At 39.1% G+C, this 19,697-nt stretch overlaps 1 protein-coding gene across 2 annotated transcripts in view; it reads left to right on the plus strand.

Annotated features, from left to right (window-relative positions):
- The window catches only part of LOC137230970 (tubulin-specific chaperone cofactor E-like protein), a 162,234-nt gene that overhangs the window by 27,683 nt on the left and 114,854 nt on the right, over nucleotides 1-19,697 (plus strand). For both annotated transcript variants that reach the window (XM_067751355.1, XM_067751354.1), the window contains exons 4-7: nucleotides 1,691-1,872; nucleotides 3,178-3,434; nucleotides 6,682-6,808; nucleotides 8,336-8,452. In XM_067751355.1, coding sequence (XP_067607456.1) covers nucleotides 1,691-1,872; nucleotides 3,178-3,434; nucleotides 6,682-6,808; nucleotides 8,336-8,452 — 683 coding nt within the window. The remainder of the gene's footprint in view (nucleotides 1-1,690; nucleotides 1,873-3,177; nucleotides 3,435-6,681; nucleotides 6,809-8,335; nucleotides 8,453-19,697) is intronic.

Genomic DNA, 19,697 nt, shown 5'->3' on the forward strand with positions numbered 1-19,697 from the left:
TAATGTAAAGTGCAGACTGCCTTTTCTTTCTCCCCATAGTCCTCGACACTGGATACGTTTTTGTCATTACCTATGGAGCTCTGAAAAGAAACGGGTATCCAGGTCCCAACCATGAAGCTCGTCCCACCTGTGAAGCTTCTGATTCAGTAGTTTATGGTGGCTCCTGGGAATCAGTATATTTTTAAAATTCTACTAATTATTTTAAATATGACATATTTAAATAAATGTGATATGACATATAATCCGGGTTGAGATACTGGTTCATACTGTACATATCCTATTAGTCATAGTTACATTTATTAAATGGTTTTGTGCCATTAATTTAATCAACAAACATTAAGTGCCCACTTTGCAGTAGTGAACCAGGTAAGTACTATCCCTGCTTTTACATTCTCTTGGGCAGTAGGTAAGGAAACAAGTTTCTAAAATATGTACCAATCACTGTTAAGTGCTTTACACATGTATCTCATCTAATCCTACCAACAATACTGTAAAATAGATGGGAACTGTTTTCTCTAGTTTACAAATAAGGAAACTGAGATTTGGAAAGGTTAAGTAACTTGTCAAACCACACAGCTAGGAAGTGTTAGAACCTGGTTTGAGTCCAGGTTTTCTGATTCTAAAACCAATCCTAACTATTCTGTTCTACTCCTTTTCTCATAACTTTCAGTTACCATGTTGCCTGGCTCATTGATGCTTAATACATTTACTGGGCTTCTAGTGTTTATATCATACTTGTTTAAGCTAGTTCTTCATTTTTTCTGGTTATATTTATGATTTACTTGTTGTGGTGTATTGGAAAGAACAATGACTCTGATTTTTAAATCCTAGGTTTGGCTTTTGTGACTCTGAAATCTTACTCAAATTATTTAACATCTCCAAGCCTCAGTTTCCTCATTTATTAAAATTAAAGAATATTAGTTATCTTACAAGTTGTTTTGAGAATTTAGTGAAATAAGTTATATTTTAAAAACCTAGTACAATGCAGAGCAAATAGTTAAGGTCAGTAATCAGTAAAGCTCATTTCCTTTTCTTTTTTTCTGTCTACCAAGTTGCTAGCTAAATCATTAAATTGATGATCATGTTTTCTCTTTTGTAATATAGTTATGGATGCTTTTTACTTCTGAGTAAATATAATTTAAAGTTTGGTGCATCTTTGAACCAAGCCAAAACTGTTTTCTAAGTGATTGTGACTATGTGATCAATTTTGAATACCTGAATTGTTACCATGTAGTCTTTAATAAACCTTCAATTAGCCTTAATATTCTACTGAGGATGGAAGGAAGGAGATATTCAAAGAGAATTACTGTACATGACCCAATCCCAGCTCTTTAAAACTTGTGGCCTAAAATGTCATCTAAATGATCTTTTCTCCAGAATATCATGTAGTGATATCGAAGAGAATATTATACAGAGTAGAATCAAAAACTTTGCCAAAGGTAACATGGAAAATTTTTCTTTTCTACCATTAATTTTCAGTTATGCTACTATTTCATAGAAGGAGATTAAATTATTTACCATGATTTGTCGCAATTATTTATGCCTCTCTGCGGGTCCTATCACTAAATAGGACTCCATAATGCAAATGGCCCTTTGCCTGGAGACCCACTCACTTAGGTTTTCTTGAGTATGATTGTTGTTTAAAAGCTCTGATTACTGCCTGATATGCTTTTCCTTTTTTTCTCCACAGGTCAGTAAAATTGTGTCAAATGTTCCCCAGTTGGAGTTTCTAAACCTGAGTTCCAACCCTCTGAATTTATCAGTTTTAGAAAGAACGTGTGCTGGGTCCTTCTCCGGGGTTCGAAAACTTGTTCTCAACAACAGCAAAGCTTCTTGGGAGACAGTCCACACGATACTGCAGGAGTTACCAGAGTAAGCCCAGAGAGCATGATGGAGAGGGAGCCATGTTGCCGTCTGTGTTAGTACATAGAGTTACTGCTGGTCTCCCATCTCAGAAATACTAGAACTGCAGATTGAATGGAGAATGAGGTTAGAAAAATGAAGTAATTAAATGAGGCTGTGAGGGTAATCTAGTAACATTTTCATTGGAATAGTTGTTCAGTGTTGGGTAGCACCAAGACATGGGATATGTCATCCTTTGGCGAGAAGATATCCCTGAGAAGCACTTATCGTTTCGAGATCAACCCAGCCTTTTTCCATTTTAATCTTCTGATTACCTGATTCCAGAATTTTGCCTTAGCACTTTTCTTAGGGAGGGAAAAAAAATCATAGTGTCTCTAAAATATATTAACACTCAGATGATTAAGTGCCTAGCTTGCATGATGGGAAAAATGGACCTAGTATTCCTTTCAATAATTTAAGCAGGAAATTATACTTTTGTCTGTCAGCTTAGAAATGCTCTGTTCTGTTTTGTTTGTATCTCTCTTTGTATATGCACATAAATATTAAAAGGAAGTAGTTTAAAGAAATATATGAAGCTGTAGTCTCCTTGACTGTCTAAATATGGAAACTATGAAAGCCTTTCAGAATCTGGTCTTAACTTACTCATTCCATCTTAGTTTCTCCCTCTCCCTCTAATGAGATTGGTTTTCTCACTGCATGCAACATCTAGCATGGCATGGAATGAGCTTTTAAATCCCATTTCCACTTACTATCCTTATGACCTTTGATAAACTTTTGTCTATAAAATGAACATAATTGTCTATAAAATTGCAGAAATAGAAGTATAGTCTATAAAGCACCTGCACAGGACCTGACACAGGGTAGGAATTCAATAAATGATAGTTATTATTTCTTTTTCTAAATACTTGTTCATGTTGTTTCTAGAATTTCCTTCTGTGTCCTCTCAATTTACCCAAGTCTACCCCTCCTTCAAGGCCATGCATCCTTTCCTGACTATTCCAACCACAATTTCAATCCTATTCCTATATGAAGTACTGTTGTACTTACGGTTAGTGCTGCTTCATTTAGCACTTATTTACTTAAGCACAAAATTAATTTAGTACTGGGTATATCGTTCTCTGCTGTTTTATGTATTTTAGGTTTTGTCTTCCCAGCTGTATTTTAAGCTTCAGAAAGCCATCTTTATAATTTTCTCTGCAACACCTAGCAGAGTCTCACACATAGTAGGCGCTTATTTATTGAATGACTGAAAATAGGTGCAGAGTAGAAACTTAACTGCTTTAAACAATGAAATATTTCCTTTTTTCTCTGCAGTTTGGAAGAGCTCTTCCTGTGCCTTAATGACTATGAAACAGTGTCTTGTCCTTCTATTTGCTGTCCTTCTCTTAAGCTACTACATATAACAGACAATAACCTCCAAGACTGGACTGAAATACGCAAGTTAGGAGTTATGTTTCCTTCACTGGATACTCTCGTCCTGGCCAACAACCACGTGAATGCTATTGAGGAGCCTGATGATTCATTGGCTAGGTTGTTTCCTAATCTGCGATCCATCAGCCTCCACAAGGCAGGTGAGGAACAGGCTTGTTCTCATTCTACATGCAGATTGATCTGAACTTATGCATGAAATACAGTGAAAGTGTATTTCTGTCAGTCACAGCTCTGCCTTCTTACAGGATGAATTTCAAGAGTGACATGCAGATGCCTATATTTTTAAAATTTATTTATTTATTTAATTTATTTATTTTTGGCTGTGTTGGGTCTTCGTTGCTGCGCACGGGCTTTCTCTGGTTGCGGCGAGCGGGGGCTACTCTTCGCTGCGGTGCGCTGGCTTCTCATTGTGGTGGCTTCTCTTGTTGCGGAGCTCGAGCTCTAGGCGTATGGGCTTCCGTAGCTGTGGCTCGTAGGCTCAGTAGTTGTGGCTCGCGGGCTCTAGAGCACAGGCTCAGTAGTTGTGGCGCACGGGCTTAGTTGCTCCGCGGCATGTGGGATCTTCCCGGACCAGGGCTCGAACCCGTGTCCCCTGCCCTGGCAGGTGGATTCTTAACCACTGTGCCACCAGGGAAGCCTGCAGATGCCTAATGATTAGCTAAATTTAAGGCATTCATTTCCATAAATGCTCTGATAAATACCAGTATTTATCAAATATTTGTTTGGCATAGCATTATATTAGCTATTAATATTTTGTATATTAAAGGGGTCATGCTATGAAAGGAGTGAAATGAAATTGATGAATTGGATAGTAAAAGGCAGGGTAAAAAGAGTACAGAGAATTACAAACTAGACTTTTGTCTTGATTTAGGTTGAGGAATCCCAACCTGCTATGGCTTTCAAATTCTCACATTCCTTTTCTAGTGTCTACATGTAATTGATTACCAGTTTGTTGCCATCTGATTCTGTATATCACAGGAATGAATATTTTAGCCTATTTTTAAAAATTAATAAGCCTTATTTTTTAGAGTCTTTATATTCACAGCAAAACTGAGCAGAGAGTACACAGAGCTCCAGTATACTCCCCGCCCTACATGGGAACAACCTCCGCCGCTATCAACATCCCAGCACCTAAGTGACACCTTTCAGTTTACCTGCATTGACACGTCATCATCCAAAGGCCATGGTTTACATCAGGGCTCACTCTTGGTGTTGTACATTCTGTGGGTTTGGACAAATCTGTAATGACACACATTGTAGTATTGTACATAATATATAGTTTACTGCCCAAACCATCTTCTGTGCCTATTCATCCCTCCCTTCCCCCTAATCCCTGGCAACCGCTTATCTTTCTGCTATCTCCATAGTTTTGCCTCTTCCAGAATGTCATATAGTTGGAATCATACTGGCTTCTTTCACTTACTATTACATATTTAAATTTCCTCCATGCCTTTTCATGGCTTAATAGAATGTTCCTTTTTTAGCACTAAATAATATTCCATTGTCTGGATGTACCACAGTTTATCCACTCACAAACTGAAGGACATCATGATTGCTTCCAAGTTTTGGTTTAATTAATAAAGCTGCTGTAACCCTCCATGTGCAGGTTTTTGTGTGGACGTAAGTTCTCAGGTCATTTGGGTGAATAACAAAGACTGCAGTTGCTAGATCATATGGTAAGAGTACGTGTAGTGTTGAAATGAGCCGCTGAACTCTTTTCCAGAGTGGCTGTGTCATTTTGCATTGCACCAGCAATGGGTGAGACTTCCTGCCGCTCCACATCCTTTTTTTTTTTTTTCAGTTTCAACATTTATTAGCATCTTGCTTCCTGTATTTATCCCCCATACTGTTTTTCCTTTGGGGGGAATATTTTAAAAGCAAATCTCAGCGATCATGTAATTTCAGCCTTAAAATCTTCAGTGTGTATCTTTAACAGATAAAATATACTCTCTTAATCTACAACAACCCTCTTACCTGCACCTGATTTTTTTCTATTGTTCCTTTCTACATTTATGTTGCCCCACATCCTTGACAGCATTTGGTGCTGTGAGTGTTTTGGCCTTTGGCCATTCTAATATGTGTATAGTGGTATCTCATTGTTGTTTTAATTTGCATTTTCCTGATGGCATATGATGTGGAACATCTTCTCATATGCTTTACTTGCCATCTGTATATCTTCTTTGGCGAGGTGTCTGTTCAGGTTTTCCACCCATGTTTTAATCGGATTGTTCATTTTCTTGTTGTTGAGTTTTAAGTGTTCTTTGTATATTTTATCAGTATGCCTTTAGCAAATGCATTCTCCCAGTGTATGGATTTTCCTCTCATTCTCTTGGTATTGTCTTTCAGCCTATTTTTAAAACAACTACATAAGTAAAAATAATTCTGACCTATAACTGAAAAAACATAAACGGTTTATTCCACCACAGAGATTATAAGGGTGGGAATTAAGTCTTAAAAACAAGTGATTTGCATAAGGAAGCTGTTTATTTCACAACTTGACATCCCTTGAGCTAACTCTATTCTTCCTCCTAGATGGCAATGCCATTCTGAAGGGAAGAGGACAGTGACCTCGGATAATTTTTGCACCAGGGTCCTCACAAACTGCTCCTCTGCCTTTACCCTTGCTGAAGGTTGATAGAAATAGGAAGGGACTGCGTTGTTTTCTGCAATGGATTTAATGTGTTGTAAAACTGACCAGCTTCATCATTACTGGGATATTTTTCCTACCAGTGCCAAGGATGATACATTTGTTCACAGCTCTAGGAAGAGTTTCTTTTTAGGTCTGAACAATCTTAATTTGTTTCATGTTTTCCTACCCAAGGGTTCAGTTTTTTTGTTTTTGATTTTGTTTGTTTGTTCTAAATTTTGAACCTGTTTTCCCTGTCCCCAAAATGAGGACAGTTGAAAGATGATATTTAGTTTCGGGTTCTATTGACCTTGCCCATTTTAGTGTTTGTTAGGTAGAAATTTACTCTGCCAGTGTCCACTCTGATCAACAGTTATGTTCTCTGAGTCTCTGTCTGATGAAAGAGTTGATCACATCACTTTTTCAATTATGTAATCATGGCATCCATCCTGCTTATTAAACCACCAGTGACCCCCTTTACCAGCCATTTGGATGGAGAATCAGTAGATGAGTGGATGTTGGAGAATAAAGGGCGTCCTTTGAGCACTGGGATCACAGGGATAAGAGAGGTTACAGGGAAGTTTTTATGGTGTTTTATTCCATTCTTTCCTTGGATAAAGAAAAATTTCAGGATCTCTAACTAGTTTATGATCATTATAACACTGAAGAACCTATTAATGGAAATAAATTTTTTTGCTCTGTTTATCTTCTCATTTGTGTGCTTTTCCGGATTTACTTAAACAATATATTTCTCAAATTAGGTTTGCGGTCCTGGGAAGACATTGACAAACTAAACTCATTCCCTAAACTTGAAGAAGTGAGGTTGTTAGGAATTCCTCTTCTCCAGCCATATACCACCGAGGAGCGAAGGAAATTGGTAATAGCCAGGTCTGTTGTACTGGTTATTCTGCTTTCTTTTCTTGGGGCTTTGTTGTTTCATTAAAGGGATAATGCACTGTTTGGGGGTGAGGGGAGCGCACTGTATGTTTATCCATCTCTAGAACAGACTGCTTAAAGGAGCTGCTTCTGTAGCTCCAAATCCTAGAGGAAAAGGAATGCAATATGATGAGAAAAATGTGAAATATGATTGATCTGCCAAGACCACTGAAAAATTCCCTCACAAATCTATTCTATTTTTATACTTTTCAATATTTACAATATTTGAAATCCTATTTTGGGTCATGAAGAAAAAGTAGGTATAATAGGGAATCAACTCTATTTTAGTTACCCTTATTTTCTGTGTTAACATAGAAGTCATTTAAAGTGTAAATACCTGAAAATTGGGCTGTCTCATTAGTGTAAAACTTAAGAGAGTAGCACCTGTGTTTTCTTCTTCAATGTAGATTGACTTAAATGTGACCACCATGCTGTTACCTTCTTCCTCTGACTCCCCTGCCTTTCGTGTCTCAGCCTCTGCCTCCCCCAGGCTACTGAAATGTCCCATGAGGGTTTATTTTTGTATGTGTCTTTAGCAGCAGTAAGGCTTGACTAAGATGTAAAGGGCCACGGAGTTTTGATTTGTTCTCTCGTGTACTATACATAGTAGTTTTGACAGGGGAACAGTAGGCTTTAAGGTTCCCTAAAGAAGAGTGGTTCTATAAACCACTTTGATCTTTCTGACCAACTAATACCTACCAGATCTTTACTGCTTTCCAGTTGTTAACATACACAGTAATATCCCACTGAAGAAATAAATTTCAGCATACTTTTCTTCTACGAAGAGTAAGTCTTACAGGCCTTGTAGTTTATTTTCTTTACACAGTTCTTTTGTAAATATAATAAATGAATTCCTGAACTATATGACCAACCTGTACTGACTGCTTTGTAGACCTGTGCTGTCCAGTATGGTACCATCAGCCGTGGGGGACTTTTGAGCACTTGAAATCATGGCTAGTCTGAATTGAAATGTGCCGTAAGTGAAAAAGACACACTGGATTTCAAACACTTTATATAAAAAAAAGAACATTTAAGTATTAAGAACATTTAAGTATCTTAGTTATTTTTTTAGTATTGATTATAGATTGAAATGATTGTATCCTGGATATATTGGGTTAAATATAATATACTATTAAAATTAATCTTATCTGTTTTATTTTTACCTTTGAAAATATGGCTACTAGAGAATTTAAAATTACGTGTGTGGCTTGCACGATACTTAGGTTGGACCGTGCTGCCTAGGATCTTATTTTGAAAGGTGAGGTATGGTTATAAAAGGTCAGGCGTCACATCAAAAATGAAACTTTAGATATTTTTGGTCCTTTTATTTTATACCACGTTAGTTCATGCTGGTGGTTGTACACAAGCAGAGCTACATCAAAGGAGTCCTTTCAAGGTAATAAGACTGGGCCTCAAACCAATCATTTTATTTCTAAGTCTCAATATGTTTATTATGTCTCTTTTGCTTTTTATTTATAGATTGCCATCGGTTTCCAAACTTAATGGCAGTGTTGTCACTGATGGTGAGCGAGAAGATTCTGAGAGATTTTTTATTCGTTACTATGTGGATGTTCCACAGGAAGAAGTGCCATTCAGGTAAAAATCCCCTGTCAGCTCAGCAACACGTGAGCAAGTATTGCGGCGACCTAGGAACTATTGATTCAGAGCAAAATCTAATCATCTGTTGTTGGACTCTCTTAGAGAACTTTGGTGATAGGTTAAAAAATAAAGGAAGAAACGCAAAAAACAAACCTGCTTTATCTCATTTTCCACAGTGTATTTCTTCTAGCCTTGCACTTGTATTAAGAATGGTTGGGTAAGTACGTATTTGACTACTTCTAGTAGTTCCCACTCCATGTTCCTATCATCAATTCCTTTTTGATCCTCTTCTCCAGGAGCACATTTTCACCCATCCCCAAAACTGGTTTCTTCTTTCACATTGCATCCGCTTTTAAGATATACTATGTTCTGCAGTTTGGAAGATTTGACAAATGTGCCCGAGGTTTAGAGAATATGAGAAAGGGACTAGAAAATAGACTCCTGAGGAAATATTAAAGGAATTAGGATGGTTGAGTAGGAATAGAAATGCTGAGGCCTAAATTAGTACCTTTAAGTATATGAAAAGTAAATATGTATTGTTTGGTGAGAAACTACCTTTAATATTCTGTAAATGTAAAAGGAAATGTAGCAGATATGATATACGTAAATATAAGGGGAAAAAAAACCGCAAACAGGTTTCTGGGTGTTGGAAACTAGAATCAGTTACCCCCAAATTTATATTCTTTTCTTAATGACTTTAAGAATAATACGAAATCCCATTCGGCAGGAGGAATTTCAAACCAACAAGGTGCAAGTTAGGACTAAATGTGAGTCAAATCACACTCTGGTTATAAATTTCTTTTGTCCTTCTGGTTACAAATTTCTGTGATTCTAATTCATTCTTACTGAACATTATTTTTTCCCAAAGTTCTCTATTATTTACAGACTTTAAGGGGGTCACCATTCTATAAGGCTCAACCAGTGCTGTGTAAAACTATCTGCTATTATCAGTAGAATTTTAAAGCTTAAGCGTTTAAAAATATTAGACAAATTAAGTAAGGATTTTGAAGCTAACCTTTTAAAATTAGCTAAGAACAGCTAGGTAGGGAGAGATATGACTGCCTTTTTAACACAACCCAGAAATGTTAGGTTAAACCACATGAAAATTTTTTGGGGTTAAAAAAAAATGGTCTGATAACTATAGTTTTCATTTGATTCAATCTAACATATTAATAGAAGAAGTAAATATTCTGGTTTTGAGCATATGTCTGTCATTATAGTTTATTTATCTTCCAGTCTGCTACAGGAAGTAGTATATACATAGGCAGTAAATTGTTTCTGTCCCTGATGGCATAATTATCCTAAAGCACATTTATGCCTCTGTAGTAGTCAGTGTGCTTGAATGCATGTTATAGAAATCATCTTTAATCAGGGGAGGACTTTACTGGAGAGATATTGAGAAACTAAAAGAATTGCTAGGTGGGCTAGAGAACCTGGTTTAGACAGGAACCAAGGGAGGCAAGGATAGCCAAAGTTTCGACTTACAGTCTTCTTTATATATTTCTGTTGGTACTGCAGCGCTGGACTTAACCACTGAACACTTGCAGCCATGTCATGGATTTTTGATTTCCCGATAAGTGCTGAATATAATCTTTCACTGACCTTTGCTTCATTCCCTAAGTGTCAAAACTATGCATCTGACCAATTGATTGGGTATGTTTAAGGCATTTGCCCACACTCTGTTTCCCAAGAGATAGGGAAGACAGATTATCTTCTCCACTTTGGCTTCTGCAATGAGAGGTAGAATCTTGCTTCCCCTGATCTTGGGACTTCCCCTCAAATAGGAACAACTCAGCAAAAAGAATGTCTACTATAGTCCGACACTTCTGACTTTCCCTATAGTTATATATTAAAAATTATTCTTACCTATCCTAATAAATTCCTTGTATAAATGAAAACACATTTCTCTCTCCCTGAAATGAGATAACCTATTCTAATCTACATAGACTGTGAGCAATTAGCTACTGCCAAAGATTTATACAGTCAAGCTATTTTACTTACCACTCTGGCCTTGCTGCCTATTTATGTAATTATGCCTCCTTTCTCACTCACTAGTAGTTAGAGGCCACTGCTTGGTCTCTTCCTTCCTTCTTTTGTTTTTAATTTTTTTTTATTCTTATTAGTTATCCATGTTATACACATCAGTGTATACATGTCAATCCCAATCTCCCAATTCATCCCACCACCACCCACACCCCCTGCCACTTTCCCCCCTTGGTGTCCATACATTTGTTCTCTACATCTGTGTCTCTATTTCTGCCCTGCAAACCAGTTCATCTGTACCATTTTTCTATGTTCCACATATATGCATTAATATACGGTATTTGTTTTTCTCTTTCTGACTTGCTTCACTCTGTATGACAGTCTCTAGATCCATCCATATCTCTACAAATGACCCAATTTCGTTCCTTTTTATGCCTGAGTAATATTCCATTGTATGTATGTACCACATCTTCTTTATCCATTCATCTGTCGATGGGCATTTAGGTTGCTTCCATGACCTGGCTATTGTAAATAGTGCTGCAGTGAACATTGGGCTGCATGTGTCTTTTTGAATTATGGCTTTCTCTGGGTATATGCCCAGTAGTGGGATTCCTAGGTCATATGGTACCTCCATTTTTAGTTTTTTAAGGAACCTCCATACTGTTCTCCATAGTGGCTGTATCAATTTACATTCCCACCAACAGTGCAAGAGGGTTCCCTTTTCTCCACACCCTCTCCAGCATTTGTTGTTTGTAGCTTTTCTCATGATGCCCATTCTAACTGGTGTGAGTTTTGATTTGCATCTCTAATAATTAGTGATGTTGAGTAGCTTTTCACGTGCTTCTTGGCCATCTGTATGTCTTCTTTAGAGAAATGTCTATTTAGGTCTTCTCCCCATTTTTGGATTGGGTTGTTTGTTTTTTTAATATTGAGCTACACGAGCTGCTTATATATTTTGGAGATTAATCCTTTGTCCATTGATTCGTTTGCAAATATTTTCTCCCATTCTGAGGGGTTTCTTTTCGTCTTGTTTATGGTTTCCTTTGCTGTGCAAAAGCTTTTAAGTTTCATTAGGTCCCATTTGTTTATTTTTGTTTTTATTTCTATTACTCTAAGAGGTGGATCAAAAAAGATCTTGCTGTGATTTATGTCAAAGAGTGTTCTTCCTATGTTTTCCTATAAGAGTTTTATAGTGTCCGGTCGTACATTTAGGTCTCTAATTCATTTTGAGTTTATTTTTCTGTATGGTGTTAGGGAGTGTTCTAATTTCATTCTTTTACATGTAGCTGTCCAGTTTTCCCAGAACCACTTATTGAAGAGACTCTCCTTTCTCCATTGTATATCCTTGCCTCCTTTGTCATAGATTAGTTGAACATAGGTGCGTGGATTTATCTCTGGGCTTTCTATCTTGTTCCATTGATCTATAGTTCTGTTTCTGTGCCAGTACCATATTTTCTTGTTTACTGTAGCTTTGTGGTATAGTCTGAAGTCAGGGAGTCTGATTCCTCCAGCTCTGCTTTTTTCCCTCAAGACTGCTTTGCCTATTTGGGGTCTTTTGTGTCTCCATACAAATTTTAAGATTTTTTTGTTCTAGTTCTGTAAAAAATACCATTGGTAACTTATTAGGGGTTGCATTGAATCTGTAGATTGCTTTGGGTAGTATAGTCATTTTTACAATGTTGATTCTTCCAATCCAAGAACATGGTATGTCTCTCCATCTGTTGGTATCATCTTTAATTTCTTTCATCAGTGTCTTATAGTTTTCTGCACACAGGTTTTCTGTCTCCCTAGGTAGGTTTACTCCTAAGTATTTTATTCTTTTTGTTGCAGTGGTAAATGGGAGTGTTTCCTTAATTTCTCTTTCAGATTTTTCATCATTAGTATATAGGAATGCAAGAGATTTCTGTGCATTGATTTTGTACCCTGCAACTTTACTAAATTCATTGATTAGCTCTAGTAGTTTTCTGGTGGCATCTTTAGGATGCTCTATGTATAGCATCATGTCATCTGCAAACAGTGACAGTTTTACTTCTTCTTTTCCAATTTGTATTCCTTTTATTTTTTTTTCTTCTCTGATTGCCATGGCTAGGACATCCAAAACTATGTTGAATAATAGTGGTGAGAGTGGACATCCTTGTCTTGTACCTGATCTTAGAGGAAATGCTTTCAGTTTTTCACCATGGAGAATGATGTTTGCTGTGGGTTTGTCATATATGGCCTTTATTATGTTGAGGTAGCTTCCCTCTATGCCCACTTTCTGGAGAGTTTTTTTCATAAATGGGTGTTGAATTTTCTGAGAAGCTTCTTCTGCATCTATTGAGATGATCATATGGTTTTTCTTCTTCAGTTTGTTAATATGGTGTATCACATTGATTGATTTGCGTATATTGAAGAATCCTTGCATCCCTGGGATATATCCCACTTGCTCATGGTGTATGATCCTTTTAATGTGTTGTTGGATTCTATTTGCTAGTATTTTGTTGAGGATTTTTGCATCTATATTCATCAGTGATATTGGTCTGTAATTTTCTTTTTTTGTAGTATCTTTGTTTGGTTTTGGTGTCAGGGTGCTGGTGGCTCCATAGAATGAGTTTAGGAGTGTTCCTTCCTCTGAAATTTTTTGGAAGAGTTTGAGAAGAATGAGTGGTTAACTCTTCTCTAAATGTTTGATAGAATTCACCTGTGAAGCCATCTGGGCCTGGACTTTCATTTGTTGGAAGATTTTTAATCACAGTTTCAATTTCATTACTTGTGATTGGTCTGTTCATGTTTTCTGTTTCTTCCTGGTTCAGTCTTGGAAGGTTATACCTTTCTAAGAATTTGTCCATTTCTTCCAGGTTGTCTATTTTATTGGCATATAGTTGCTTGTAGTAGTCACTTAGGATGCTTTGTATTTCTGCAATGTCTTTTGTAACTTCTCCTTTTTCATTTCTAATTTTATTGATTTGAGTCCTCTCCCTCTTTTTCTTGATGAGTCTGGCTAATGGTTTATCAATTTTGTTTATCTTCTCAGAGACAGCTTTTAATTTTATTGATCTTTGCTAATGTTTTCTTTGTTTGTATTTCATTTATTTTTGCTCTGATCTTGATGATTTCCTTCCTTCGGCTAACTTTGGGTTTTGTTTGTTCTTCTTTCTCTAGTTCCTTTAGGTGTAAGGTTAGATTGTTTATTTGAGATTTTTCTTCTTTCTTGAGGTAGGCTTGTATAGCTATAAACTTCCCTCTTAGAACTGCTTTTGCTGCATCCCATAGGTTTTGGATCGTCGTGTTTTCATTGTCATTTGTCTCTAGGTATTTTCTGATTTCCTCTTTGATTTCTTCAGTGATCTCTTGGTTATTTAGTAACGTATTGTTTAGCCTCCATGTGTTTGGGTTTTTTACGTTTTTTTCCCAGTAATTGATTTCTAATCTCATAGCATTGTGGTCAGAAAAGATGCTTTATATGATTTCAGTTTTCTTAAATTTACTGTGTTTGATTTGTGACCCAGGATGTGATCTATACTGGAAAATGTTCCGTGCACACTTGAGAAGAAAGTGTAATCTGCTATTTTTAGATGGAATGTCCTATAAATATCAATTAAGTCTATCTGGTCTGTTGTGTCATTTAAAGCTTGTGTTTCCTTATTAATTTTCTGTTTGGGCGATCTGTCCATTGGTGTAAGTGAGTTGTTAAAGTCCCTCACTATTATTGTGTTACTGTCTATTTCCTCTTTTATAGCTGTTAGCATTTGCCTTATGTATTGAGGTACTCCTATGTTGGGTGCATATATATTTTTAATTGTTATATCTTCTTCTTGGATTGATCCCTTGATCATTATGTAGTGTCCTTCCTTGTCTCTTGTAACATTCTTTTTTTTTTTTTTTCGCAGTCCGCAGGCCCCTCACTGCTGTGGCCTGTCCTGTTGCGGAGCACAGGCTCCAGACGCGCAGGCTCAGCAGCCATGGCTCATGGGCTCAGCCGCTCCGCGGCATATGGGATCCTCCCGGACTGGGGCACGAACCTGTGTCCCCTGCATCGGCAGGTGGACTCTCAACCACTGTGCCACCAGGGAAGCCCTCTTGTCACATTCTTTATCTTGAAGTCTATTTTATCTGATATGAGTATTGCTACTCCAGCTTTCTTTTGATTTCTATCTGCATGGAATATCTTTTTCCATCCCCTCACTTTCAGTCTGTATGTGTCCCTAGGTCTGAAGTGGGTCTCTTGTAGACAGCATATATACGGGTCTTGTTTTTGTATCCATTCAGCAAGCCTGTGTCTTTATTTTTTTTTTTCGGTACATGGGCGTCTCACTGTTGTGGCCTCTCCCGTGTGGAGCACAGGCTGTGGATGCGCAGGCTCAGCGGCCACGGCTCATGGGCCCAGCTGCTCCGCGGCATGTGGGATCTTCCCGGACCGGGGCACAAACCCGTGTCCCCTGCATCGGCAGGCGGACTCTCAAACACTGCGCCACCAGGGAAGCCTGAAGCCTGTGTCTTTTGGTTGGAGCATTTAATCCATTCACATTTGAGGTAATTATTGATATGTATGTTCCTATGACCATTTTCTTAATTGTTTTGGGTTTGTTTTTGTAGGTCCTTTCCTTCTCTTGTGTTCCCCACTTAGAGAAGTTCCTTTAGCATTTGTTGTAGAGCTGGTTTGGTGGTGCTGAATTCTCTTAGCTTTTGCTTATCTGTAAAGCTTTTGATTTCTCCATGGAATCTGAATGAGATCCTTGCCTGGTAGAGTAATCTTGGTTGTAGGTTCTTGTGTTGTTCATCTCTGTTTGTTTGTTCTTTAATTCTTCTAGGTCTTTTTAAACATTTCTTGCATCTTCTTGATCTTTGCTTCCAATCTTTTTTCAAGGTCCTGGATGATCTTCACTATCAGTATTCTGAATTCTTTTTCTGGAAGGTTGCCTATCTCCACTTCATTTAGTTGTTTCTCTGGGGTTTTATCTTGTTCCTTCATCTGGTGCATAGCCCTCTGCCTTTTCATCTTGTCTGTCTTTCTGTGAATGTGGTTTTTGTTCCACAGGCTGCAGGATTTTAGTTCTTCTTGCTTCTGCTCTCTGCCCTCTGGTGGATGAGGCTATCTAAGAGGCTTGTGCAAGTTTCCTGATGGGAGGGACTGGTGATGGGCAGAGCTCAGTAAAACTTTAATCCTCTTGACTTCTGATGGGTGGGGCTGGGTTCCCTCCCTGCTGGTTGTTTGGCCTGAGGTGACCCAACATTGGAGCCTACCCGGGCTGTTTGGTGAGGCTAATGGCGGACTCTGGGAGGGCTCACACCAAGGAGTACTTCCCAGAACTTCTGCTGCCAGTGTCCTTGTCCTCACGGTAAGACAGAGCCACCCCCCACCTCTGCCAGAGACCCTCTAACACTAGCAGTTAAGTCTGGTTCCCCTGGGGTCACTGCTCCTTCCCCTGGGTTCCGATGTGCACACTACTTTGTGTGTGCCCTCCAAGAGTGGACTCTCTGTTTTCCCCAGTCCTGTCAAAGTCCTGCAATCAAATCCCGCTAGCCTTCAAAGTCTGATTCTCTAGGAATTCCTCCTCCTGTTGCCGGACCCCCAGGTTTGGAAGCCTGACATGGGGCTCAGGACCTTCACTCCAGTGGGTGGACTTCTGTGGTATAAGTGTTCTCCAGTTTGTGAGTCACCCACCCAGCAGTTATGGGATTTGATTTTATTGTGATTGCACCCCTCCTACCATCTCACTGTGGCTTCTCCATTGTGTTTGGGTGTGGGGTATCTTTTTTGGTGAGTTCCAGTGTCTTCCTGTCGATGATTGTTCAGCAGTTAGTTGTGATTCTGGTGTTCTTGCAAGAGGGAGTGAGAGCACATTCTTCTACTCCGCCATCTTGAACCAATCTTCTCTTCCTTCCTTCTTGAAATTGAAATGGACAACCTGATTTTAGTGTCTCCTACCAGCATCCCTGGGCTGTAGAATGTTTTCCAAAGATGTGAGTGTTCTACTCACTAATGTATTTTTCTTTTTTTAAAATAAATTTATTTATTTATTATTATTGTTTTTTAATTTATTTTATTTTTGGCTGTGTTGGGTCTTCGTTGCTGTGCACGGGCTTTCTCTAGCTGTGGCAAGCGGGGGCTACTCTTAGTTGCGCTGCGTGGGCTTCTCATTGCGGTGACTTCTCTTGTAGCAGAGCATGGGCTCTAGGCACATTGGCTTCAGTAATTGTGGCATGCGGGCTGAGTAGTTGTGGCTTGCAGGCTCAGTAGTTGTGACCCACAGGCTTAGTTGCTCCGTGACATGTGGGATCTTCCCAGACCAGGGCTTGAACCTGTGTCCCCTGCACTGGCAGGCGGATTCTTAACCACTGAGCCACCAGGGAAGCCCTAATGTATTTTTCAAGGCCTTAGAGAAGGAAATGTCTCTGAGTCCTTGTAGGGTCCATAGATGGAAATGGGTAAAGGGGTAACATGGGTGACAATAATTTCCATCATTCCTGTGTCCTGAAGTTTTTGTTTGTTTGTTTTTTGCGGTACGTGGGCCTCTCACTGTTGTGGCCTCTCCCTTTGTGGAGCACAGGCTCCGGACGCACAGGCTCAGAGGCCATGGCTCACGGGCCCAGCCGCTCCGCGGCATGTGGGATCCTCCCGGACCGGGGCACGAACCCGTGTCCCCTGCGTCAGCAGGCGGACTCTCAACCACTGCACTACCAGGGAAGCCCCTGTCCTGAAGTTTTTGAATTCCTCCTTCCACATTATCTCAAATAATTTGTGACATCTCAACTTCCTTTAGCATAGACCACCACTGAGTCCAGTTTCCAATCAGTCAACTAGACAAATATTTAGAACCACTCTAAATGATTCTAAACCACTGAAGCTAGCCACTGAGGCTAGATTTTTGAATTCAGACCCTTTGGTAATATACCTATGCAAAATCAGCTGGATCTAGAATTGCTTTTCTTTCCTTGGTTACACTCATTTCCTATATTCCCTGTATTTATTTCCTATATGCTTGTCCATATAAGTGACCAAAGTCTTGTAAATGTTTTGATATTTTTGTAATTCACCCCACAGACCATGCTGTGATCTGATGGTAGTGCAGTAGAGTACGTATGTGGAAGGATGAGGCAAATGGGGAATTCGTTTACACTTGCAAGGTAATTCCTTCAAGCAAAGGGATTTTACTGCCTTTTCAAGCAGAAGAGGAACAGTCACACTGGACCCAGCTAGCAAGGGGGGCCTCAGTGAGGTTTAGTGATTCAGGATATTCCCAAGTCCTCAGAATCCTCCCTTACACTGCCATTCCAATTTGTTCTCTCTGTCTCTCTCTCTCCAATCAATGCTCCAGCTTTCATGGAATAGTCCCAATATGGATGCAAGTTTAACTGACCTCTAATTCAGCAACCTAGAGCATCAAACCTTGTGTATTTGTTTTCATAGCTACCTCAGCTCTGTTGTTGTAAGAGAGAAAAGATCCTTTTCTTAAAAGTAGCTCGGTTTCAGTCTGTGCCTGAAGCCTAGTTTATAGGAACTCGACCTTAATATTCCCTTTATGTAAGCTGCCTTGTGCGCTTAGAATAGCAGATGCCCATAGTCTTGAATTCTTCATTCCCTTCATGTTGCTTTATTCTTGACAGCACTCTCTCAATCTCCTAGAGCATTTCATGTGAACTCAAGTGATAATTACTTATTTCACCACTCCATGTCAAGGACTTGCAGAGTCCCTTCTATGAAAACTAATATGATATTCACTGGCCTCTACTAGGCCAGAAACCAATCCCAAATTGCCCTTGATTACCTGAGGTACTATTGCCAGTAATCTACTCCCTAGTACCAGTGCACACAACAGAAATCAACTCTGGCCAATTTAAGTAGGATAGGAATTTAGTAAAAGAATAATGAATACTATGTAGCACACAGAATTGACAAGATCAGAGAATTAGGCTTGGGCAGGATTGAAGGGAAGCAAGGCACAGCCAAGATTTTCTGTAGACCTCACTATGTAAGCTGTAGGCTTCTTACACTGGTTACTGCACAGTCATCAGCAGGCTGCTCAACTTCATTGCCCTCAGACATCTGCAGCCGTGTGTCTGAATGCTTGACTCTTCTCCATCTTCTGTGAATAATCTCTGTCAGACCTTATGTCCTTGCATTACATCTTAATATCTAAAATTCCAGCTATAGTTAGACAGGTTTATGTCACCTTCCCATGTTCTAACTTCCAGGGAATGGAGAAAGAGAATATCTACTCCTCTTTAGTTTCTGTAGTGGGAAGTGGTTTCTGCCTCTCATCTGTCTTGGGTTTCCCTCAAATCAGAAGGGCATTCAGATGGTGGACAGCCGCAGCTGACATATACCCACTATAGTACATGTTCCCTAGTAGTTTTCTTGTAAGTCTCCTGGTGGAATGTTTTTTGAGCCATTGTGATGTGCCAGGGACTGTGTTAGGCACGTTAAAAAGAACTATAGGGCTTCCCTGGTGGCGTAGTGGTTGAGAGTCCGCCTGCCAATGCAGGGGACACGGGTTCGTGCCCCGGTCCGGGAAGATCCCACGTGCCGCGGAGCGGCTGGGCCCGTGAGCCATGGCCACTGAGCCTGCGCGTCCGGAGCCTGTGCTCTGCAACGGGAGAGGCCACAACAGTGAGAGGCCCGCATACCGCAAAAAAAAAAAAAAAAAAAAAGAACTATAATAGCATTCATGCTGGTGTGAGATGAAATGAATAAGCACAGAGGAATTTATACTAAAATACATTCATTATGAATTAAGAGTGATATATAAACAGGGTATTAGTACCATACTTACCATACCTTTAAATTGTCTTCCAAGTTTTATGCATAATTTCTCTCCAAAATGCCATTGAACAGTGAATAGCACAGTGCATAGTTAGTAAAAGGTGAAGACTTGACTGCCTGGATAGTTCAGTGTTTCATACAGAGTCACATTTGAGCTTTAGTGTCCTTGGAGGGATTGAGGTATCCATTCATTTTGAGGAAAAAAATTTCCTTTCATTTGACCATGGGTTTTTAAAGTCAGTGTTTAACTTGATTTTCCTATAAATTCTAACTTCTGCAGCATCCTTCCCTAGTTGTTAGGTTCCCTGAGCTTCTCCTTCTCTCATTTTCCTGTCTTGTGTCATTAAACACCAAATACCTCTGCTCAACTTAGACTTAAGTAAGAAAAATTAACCAAAATGTCTTTTGAGGGCATGAATAAAAAGCCTTTATAATCAGTTTAGTGTCCTTTATGGTAGCAAAGTTATTTGGTGAGTCAGTTGAATTATTCAGACACATCTGTTTCCATGTGATTAG

This window comes from Pseudorca crassidens, chromosome 9, assembly GCF_039906515.1.
Source record: "Pseudorca crassidens isolate mPseCra1 chromosome 9, mPseCra1.hap1, whole genome shotgun sequence".
Lineage (NCBI taxonomy): Eukaryota > Metazoa > Chordata > Mammalia > Artiodactyla > Delphinidae > Pseudorca > Pseudorca crassidens.